Source organism: Melanaphis sacchari, unplaced genomic scaffold (assembly GCF_002803265.2).
Source record: "Melanaphis sacchari strain LSU unplaced genomic scaffold, SCAv2.0 Contig132_pilon_pilon, whole genome shotgun sequence".
NCBI lineage: Eukaryota > Metazoa > Arthropoda > Insecta > Hemiptera > Aphididae > Melanaphis > Melanaphis sacchari.
In genome coordinates this window covers 1584064-1592801 of record NW_020270545.1, presented here as the reverse complement: position 1 = coordinate 1592801, position 8738 = coordinate 1584064, and the positions used below count along the sequence as shown (strand labels likewise).

Here is an 8738-nt window from a genome sequence, read left to right as displayed (position 1 = left end):
TGAGCTCCATTTTATTATTACTATATTTAAGAAAGAAAAATATATTTTGTATTAAGTTGAAACAATTGTTTAATTGACAATAGTCTAATTGACTGAGACAATTAGAAATAGCACCCAAAATAAATGAGGATATATTATTAGAAACATGCTCGGAACCCCATGGAAAATCATCACCCAAAATTGTGTAAATGTGGATCGATGATTTTCCATCTTACCTAGGGGGTGTTAAAAACCCCATATTAAGCATTGAGATTATAGCACGTAAGTAATTTTGATGTGTATAGTGTATGCGATATTCGTTGTCAGCATATTTTCTTGTACCAGTAGATCGCAAGCCTTGATTAACAAGACGTTTTATACTACAATGTAAATCTAAGATAATCCGTTAAGTAAATTAATAAAAGTAATATTATCGACCAAAACTGCATTTGTAATTTTCTTTCCTCAAGAAGAATCCATTATCAAAAAAATAAAACAACTGTACCAAATCAGAATGGGATATAACAGTACTTTACCATATATATTATTATTTAAAAAGCAAATATTTTTTGTATTATACAAAACATATTTTTCCCCTCACTAGTCGCTACTAATCTTTTAAGCAATTTTCTTAAAAACTTTGAAAAAAAGCTCATAAGTTTCATGGAGTCCCAAAATGATCTCCACGAACACAGTTAAAGAAACACTGAAATATTAGCTGCTAATGTATCAAAGTACAACATTGATTTGATATTTAACTATTCTTATTTTTCAGATATTCTAAACCTAAATTTCAGTATTTATATTATGTAAAAGTAATCAAATTATTGTAAAATCATGTTTGGTTGTTATTTGTAATTATAGTCAATTGTATTCAATCATATATTCAAAAAGCTTACGTCTGTTAAATGTGTAGGCATAGTTAGTGGGCTTAGCCCCCCCCCCCCCCCCCCCCCAAAAAAAAAAAATTGACCACCTTACACCCATGGTTAAATGTATCAACAATAATATAATATATTAAAAAAAGTAATATGAATTTCTAAGAAACCAATTTATTTTTTTTATAATTAGTCTCAGATTTTGATATTTTAATTTTTATAGGAACAGATTATATGTAAAGTTTAAATTTAACAATATAAAAATATGTGAATAACCAAAAATAAAATAGTAACTCCTTTGTTTTATTTCTATAGCTTATGGATTTAATTATTAGTATAGTCTATAGCTAAATACAATTATATCTTTATTATTCTTCATCTGAATCTTGTTGAGCAACACCACTTTCAATCCATTCATCATTTAAGTATTTATCTGATGCAGAATCCATCAATTTAATTTTGACACTTGTAGACTGAAATAATACCAAATAAAATTTACACTTATCAAAATATTGAATGATTTAAAGATGTATGCAAAATATAATTTAAACTAATTATTATGTAAAAAAAAATAGGTATTCTTTAAAGATAGTTGAAACAAATTACTTTATTTTGTAGATCAGTAGAAACAACGTAAATTTTACATTTTTTATCAAAAATATTCAAAAGCTCATCTTCGGCAATAGAATCTATTCCATGTAATTTACAAGTAACTGATTGTGCTGGTAGTTGGGCAAATCGTACATGCAATAACCTGATGTCCTCCGGTGGAATAGTATGCATCGAACCATCATCAATATTTATCATCTAAAGTTATAAGTAAACAATATTTAATATAATGCAAAAGTTAAATAACCAACTATTAAATCTTAGTATAATATTACTAGATACTAGTAGTTTCAATAAAACATGTATATATATATATATATATATATATATATATATAAATAAGTAATATGTATTTTATACACATATGTTCATGTAAACAGTATTCAAAAATATATCAGTTAATATTTTGATAATAAATAATTACAATCTGATAATTGATATGATAAAAAAAAATATCAAAAGTATTATTTTAGTATCTACATAAATTATTTATGATAAAATGCATCAAAACAATAAGATGGTTGTAATCATAACTATATTTGAAGTATAATTGAACGAGTAATAGTGATGAACCAATGGAACTTTTTAACTATGAATATTAGGTTCAAAATACATATTTAAAATAGTTTTATTCATTTTATCTACTATTTTTGTTAAAAAAAAAATACTAACTATATTAAAAATTAATATATTTTAGGTATTAACATATAAATAATATTAGTTAATATTTATTACATAGATTGAATGTACACAGTTTAAATTTATTTTAAATTAAATTAATTATTAGTTATTTCATTGATTTTTAACTTTGAGTATCAAGGTGGTAAGACTAAGATTAAAACAAATAATAACACATATTATTTTAATTATTTTTAATGTTAACAGAATTGTAGATATATTAATAACCTAAAAATAATTATACTTACTTCTAATCTTTCTAATTTGACATCAGTAACAATCCCTCGAAACCAAAAATCATCCAAAAAATATGCATATGTATGTTTCACCATGGTTATACTTGTATCAAATAAAAACTTTGATTCATTCATGAAATAAAAGTTTCTATAAATATTAATTAATTTCAATAAATAAGTAATTATAATTTTAAATTTTAAATTTTAAATTAATTGGCGAAATATTAATGAAACCTTTATGTAACTAGTTAAAAACTATTTCATATACTACGCACTAAAGTTCTATTTTTAAATGTCTTAAACGGTAATAATTAAGAATTCAAATTACTTAAAATAATTTTTGTTTTGTAAAAACCATTTTATTTTTTTATTTTTATAATTAATTTTTTAAGAACAATATGACGGACATTAAAAAATAAATAAAATAATATACTCTAAAATTTACTTTCAATTCATAATTTTAAACATTTGTGAGTTTGTTAGAGTAAGATAACCTTACTATCAAATCTTATTCTATGTTTATTAATTTAAAATAAATGGAATAGTGTGATATATTGTTATATAGTTACTTCATATCAACTAATAACTTCTGAAATTCATGATATTGATCCATGCATTGACATATTATGGTTGGCATATAACTTGTATCAACTCTACAGACATTGACATCAAATGAATTATTGATTTTCAGTTCAAAATGTTGAATTTCTTGCTTTAAAAAACAATCACTTAAGGAAGCTTCTAAGTAAGGATCATTTCTCTGCAAATAGATTAAAAATATTCATTAATCATTAATTAATAATGGAGTGTTTGGTAGTATTGTACCTACTACTATAAAAGTTACTTTATAATTTATTATAAGAAAAGATTAACTACTGTTTGTTATTTAAAAGTAACATTATAGAATTATGCATCACATATGTTAATTAATATGTGTAAAAAGACAGAATACTTCTAGAACAAGCTTGTTTATTTTGTATAATTTATAATACTTGAAAACTGTATTCTTGGAAAGAATAATGGTAACGATTAACGAATATAGTTATTAAGCTGCATACAGACTAAACTATTATATTCTATTTAAGTAAAACAGATGTCACGCCTACATGTATTGTTTTCTTCTTATAAACGTACAACATGACAAATTTTTGTTCATTAGAACCTAAAGGTAAGAATATTATCTGTATTCTTTTGTCAGATTTTTACAATGTTTTAATTTTACAAATGAGTTATGATCATGTAAAATATCAATATTTAAAAGTCTTCAAAATCCACAAAAATTTTAAAGTATTGTAAAATACAAAAAAGAAAACACAGATAATTTTCTTACCTTTAAATTTGATAAGTTACTTTACTCTAATATTTAAGCTAAACACACAAGATTAGTTTTATTGAACAAAATTTTGCAACATTGATTGTTTGTGAGATGGAGACAATATATGTGGGTATGGCGTTTTCTTAAGAAGACAACACAATGGTAACCAGTTTTCAATGATAATAATAATATAATATAATTTTAATTTTTTTAACAAAATTTGTTTATTAGGTACTTTTAACCTAATTATTTTTATTATTGTATAGGTTTAAAATCAATAAATTTTTACAAATGTACTTTTAATTATAATAATGTATTTAATATCAATTTAACATACATTTTTTGGAATCTATATAATTCAAAAAAATTGATCGTGACCCACCAAAAATTGATTGACAATCTACCAGTGGGTCGCAACCCACAGTTTGAGAAACGCTAGTCTAGAGTATATCACAAACAGCTGTATGCTGTCGGTTTATTTTTTTTAGATATTAGCCAATAGATTTCAATAATTTTGTAATTATAAAAGTTATCCAACACCAATAATAATTAATATTTAATAAGTAATAAATAAAATAACATACTAAAAATGCTTTTAATGTTCCATCATTTTCACTGGGTTCATCATACATGTTTTTTGCATTAACAGGAACAAATCTGGTCTCTAAGTTATCTATAAAATAAAATGTTAACTATAAAATATAATTAAAATAATTATTACAATAATACATCACCATTTGCTTCTTCTAATACATCTGACTTTTTAAGATTCTTAACACAAGTATGATTTTTTAATGAAAATATTTTTATCTCATCTTCTGAGAAATGAACACAGCACAGTTCTGGTAGCTTAGAAAACATTTGACTAACTCTTGTAAAACCCCATCGTCTACTATGAGTAAATACAGAACCAAATTTTTTCTGGATAAAGAAAATAATTAATGAATTAAAAAAACAAAATTAATATGACATCTAGGACTTTTGTAAACAAATATAATGTATGTTTTCAGAATAACAAGAATGTAATAAAAAGAACTGTGTTCATTGATCAAAACTAATATTATAATCCAATTCATCAATAGAATTAAATATAAAATAAAGAAAATGATAACAATTACAATAAAAATATACTCTTTAACAAATCCATGTTCAAATTCAGTAAATCTGTTAATATTTTCTATGAAAATATGTCAGTGCATAAATTGTAAAATATTTTCAATAACTTTAAAAAAAATCAAAAAATATAAAAGTGAAAAAGTAAAATTTATTTTACTTAATTAAAATTTCAATAAAGAAAAATTAAAAAACATTCATGTACAAGAATTATATATTTAAAATTAAAAAAATAAATAAATTATAAAATATTCTTATCTGACCATGTATAAATTACATATTTGTCCATCAGATATCCAACCAGGTACTTCATTTAATAGTTGTTCAATTTTAGTTTTAACTGTTTCTTCTAAAATATTAAATAATGGGTATTCCAGTCCATTCGAAATTTGTTGATCATCATATTTACTAAAAAATTATCAGTTGAAATTTTTTGAAACAATTATTTTGTTTTAAATAATAAAATATAGTTACTTGTTCAATGAATATTCATCAATGTTATGTATATCTATTGCTGTAAATTTATCTAAAAATCAAAAATTGAATTATTTTGAAAACAAATTTCTTTTTTTTTTAAGGTCATCATAAATTATTAATTAAATTTACATAGCTTAAATATTTTTATAGCAAATGTATGTGGGATTATATGTATTATATTATATTATTACAGTGAAACCGGACTTAACAAACTCTCTCTTAACAGACAAAATGACCAGATTCCAGCAAAAGATATGTATTCCAATGTATTTTGACCAGTCTATAATGGAAACTAAAATTTACCTTAGTGATTTTATAACAGAGGAAAATCCTAGTTAAAGTCCAAATGTACGTTTTGTTACATGTATGTACAAATTATGAAACAGTGTCAATACGGAACTCAATTAGGTACACGTGAAAATAGGGATTACGAACTATTATATTATCGCCAATTTTGATAACATTAATTGTGAGTATCTATTGAATTAATGAAGTTGAAATACATAAATACAATTTAACAGAAATAAATCCAGTTGTAAATTGCAATACGTGTAAATGATAATATAAATAAATCTAACAACTTTAATTAGTTTCTATTGGTTTGCAGTCAGAGTTGTATATATTTTTTTTTTGCAATGCCACTTCCCATACGGCGTAAAGCTTTGAATTTAAAACAAAAGGTGGACATTATTTATTGTAGACTTTAGCGGTTTGTCTATTTTTTACTATATCTATGTACAATATTAATAAAACATACGTACAAAATTTTCATTTTTTATTAAACATATTATGTTTGTAGATTAATTTTATTTTTAAAACACTGAAACTTGTCTACAAAGGGCACTTGTGTATAACGAACAATTATTTTGGTACCATGACTGTCCATTATATACAGGTTTCACTGTATCAGTTTATTGTTATTTATTTCTATTGTTAAGTTGTTGTGGTTATTATGTCACTCAGTTGTAGTAACCTAAGTGAACCGTGATGTTGTAATCTTAGTCGTATTTGCAGTATTAAAGTAATTTCAGAGTATTTGGTCTGTTTTGTTAATGCTTGTTAATCATCCACAACCAATTAAAAGTTATACAATACTGTATTAACTTCTACATATATACATGGCTTATTTTAATTACAAAAATTAGCATTAATTATAGAAATAAAAAATAAAAAAATAGTAGAGATGATGTTACTTTAAAGTAAAATAATGAGATTTATAAATTACATTATATATATATTTCAAAAAAAAGACAAAAAATCACTTAGAAATATTTTTAAATTTTGTGAAAAATAATAATAAATAATTGTTACCTTCTGTTTCAATTATTTTTAAGCTATTTATTATTTTTGGATGCAAGCTTATCATTTCTCTTTCCTTTTTTAAAAATATATGGTCTAAATTGTACAATAGTTTATTAACACAGCTGGTGTATGACTGAAATATTGGAATACACAAAACATCTGATTCAAAATCACTTATTGATAATCCCTGTTAACATATTTGAAGAAAATAAGTTAAAATATAATTTAATAGATAAATAATAATTTTTATAAATTATTAATTTAATAGATATAAATATAATATATAGAGAAATGATTGGTAAACTACTAAAATTTATTGTTTGTAAGGAAATCAATATTTTTTTAAAAAATATTTCAATAATTAACACTGTATATATTTTTATTTGTATAAATAATAGTGGCTTAATAACAATCATTAAAATACATAAATTATGTAAATTAAATAAAGTATAAAAAAAAAATAGAGAGACCGCGGTTAATGTTGTGTTGCAGTTGTGCAATAATAGTTTAACAACTTACAAGTATTTGAGCTTAAATTTTATGAAAAGATGTATTAAAATAGAATCGCTTTTTCATACTTAACTCTGTCAATAATTTTTTTTTTAACAATAATACTTTCATGAATTAAAAAAAAAAAAATTAAAATAATATACTTTTAATTTATCTAAAGTAATGAAGTACATTTAAGTTATATGTGTTATACATAGTTAAAATGAAAGATATAAATTTAAAGATGACGGTAAATATTTATTTTTAGTTTATTATTTTTATTAAACAGCAAAATATTCATAATTGATGAATTACATAAATAAATATTATTTTTTTTTAAACTAATATCATAGAGCTTATTGTGTAAAATATACATTCTAAATTATGTTAATATATGTAAACATTAATCAAAGGGTGAATATAATTATTAATTCATATTCAAACATTAGGATATCTTACTTCTGGATATAATTCATAAAATATTCTGATAAATGCACATTGTGTTCTATATGGTATCAATAATTCTTGGAGATGATTTCTATCTTTAGGTGGCCTTATTATATTTTTTGAAACTAATATCTCCATATGTCTACTCAATTTTGAACTTATTAAATTAATAATAGAGTTTGTATCTTCTGGATCTTCCAACTATATTAACAAATAAATTATTTACTATAGTCTACCTTGTAGAACTTAAAAGATTTAAATTTATTTTATATTTAGGTATATATAAGTCATAATTTGAACCATCAATTAAATTTTAAAAATAAATACCTGAACAACATCTGGTATACTTTTAAGAAAATCAAAAGGTGTCATGTGACCATGCATTTGTATTTGTAATTTTTGTGGTCCACCAAACATGTAAGTCACTTTTTTCCATAATTCTTCAACTGTTAAAGGGTTTTGGCATGCAACTAAAACGGAACGGATAACAATTTTTAACTCCGTAAGATCCAGGTTATCCATTTTATTAAGTTTATAATTTTTTAATCAAATAGCTCTTGTATCTATTCAAATATAAAATAATATAATATTAATATCAATTTATATCACTACTGAGAAGTATAATATACGTACATAGTATAATATTTTATATTATGTTGTTGTCTTTAAATTATATAATTTCGTCAAACTTTAAAACACATTTCATACCTGTTCTCAAAAACATTAAATTACACATCAATTGGATAATAATTAAAGAATAAAAACTCTACTATAGTAGGAAAACTCACTGGTTATATGCTATACGAGTATAATACATTATTAGAATCACTGACAATAATAATAAATATTAAAATATCTAAATTCAAGAATATAACTAGTCAATGATCAACGGAAAAATGCCGAGAATGCCAATAAGTAATGAATAACCGGAATAACGATACTTCATAAGCTAAGCAGTCCGTTGCATGGTTATCGGTGTCGTGAATTGTGATTACAGTTAATTGATAAAATAAATTGTATACTACATGATTACGTTTATGATACTGGTCGGCATTAACTGGTGATAACAAGCAAAGAAAGGTAATAAATAAGATTAACAACCACACTCAATCCATGTTAGATAAATAGTAAATTATATGAAAAATAATGGTATTTCCCTAAGTTAATTAATTTTTAAATAATACTCGTGACGTCATAAGATTCTAACTTGACAGT

At 22.9% G+C, this 8738-nt stretch overlaps 1 protein-coding gene across 2 annotated transcripts; it reads right to left on the bottom strand.

The window, feature by feature from the left end:
* Positions 1-1155: 1155 nt before the first annotated feature.
* LOC112591360 lies at positions 1156-8495 on the bottom strand. Of its 2 annotated transcripts, XM_025335156.1 has the most exons (13): positions 8312-8495; positions 8157-8231; positions 7851-8086; positions 7536-7724; positions 6597-6774; positions 5283-5334; positions 5072-5216; positions 4430-4616; positions 4280-4368; positions 2950-3140; positions 2393-2528; positions 1464-1664; positions 1156-1330 (listed from the first exon to the last, which is right to left on the bottom strand). In XM_025335156.1, the coding sequence occupies exons 3-13, from the start codon at positions 8043-8045 to the stop codon at positions 1226-1228; spliced, it is 1668 nt and encodes a 555-aa protein (XP_025190941.1). In that variant the 5' UTR covers positions 8046-8086; positions 8157-8231; positions 8312-8495; the 3' UTR covers positions 1156-1225. The 2 variants fall into 2 exon arrangements, with proteins under 2 accessions (XP_025190941.1, XP_025190942.1); XM_025335157.1 differs by lacking the exon at positions 8157-8231 and having other exon boundaries at positions 8232-8495.
* Positions 8496-8738: the final 243 nt, after the last annotated feature.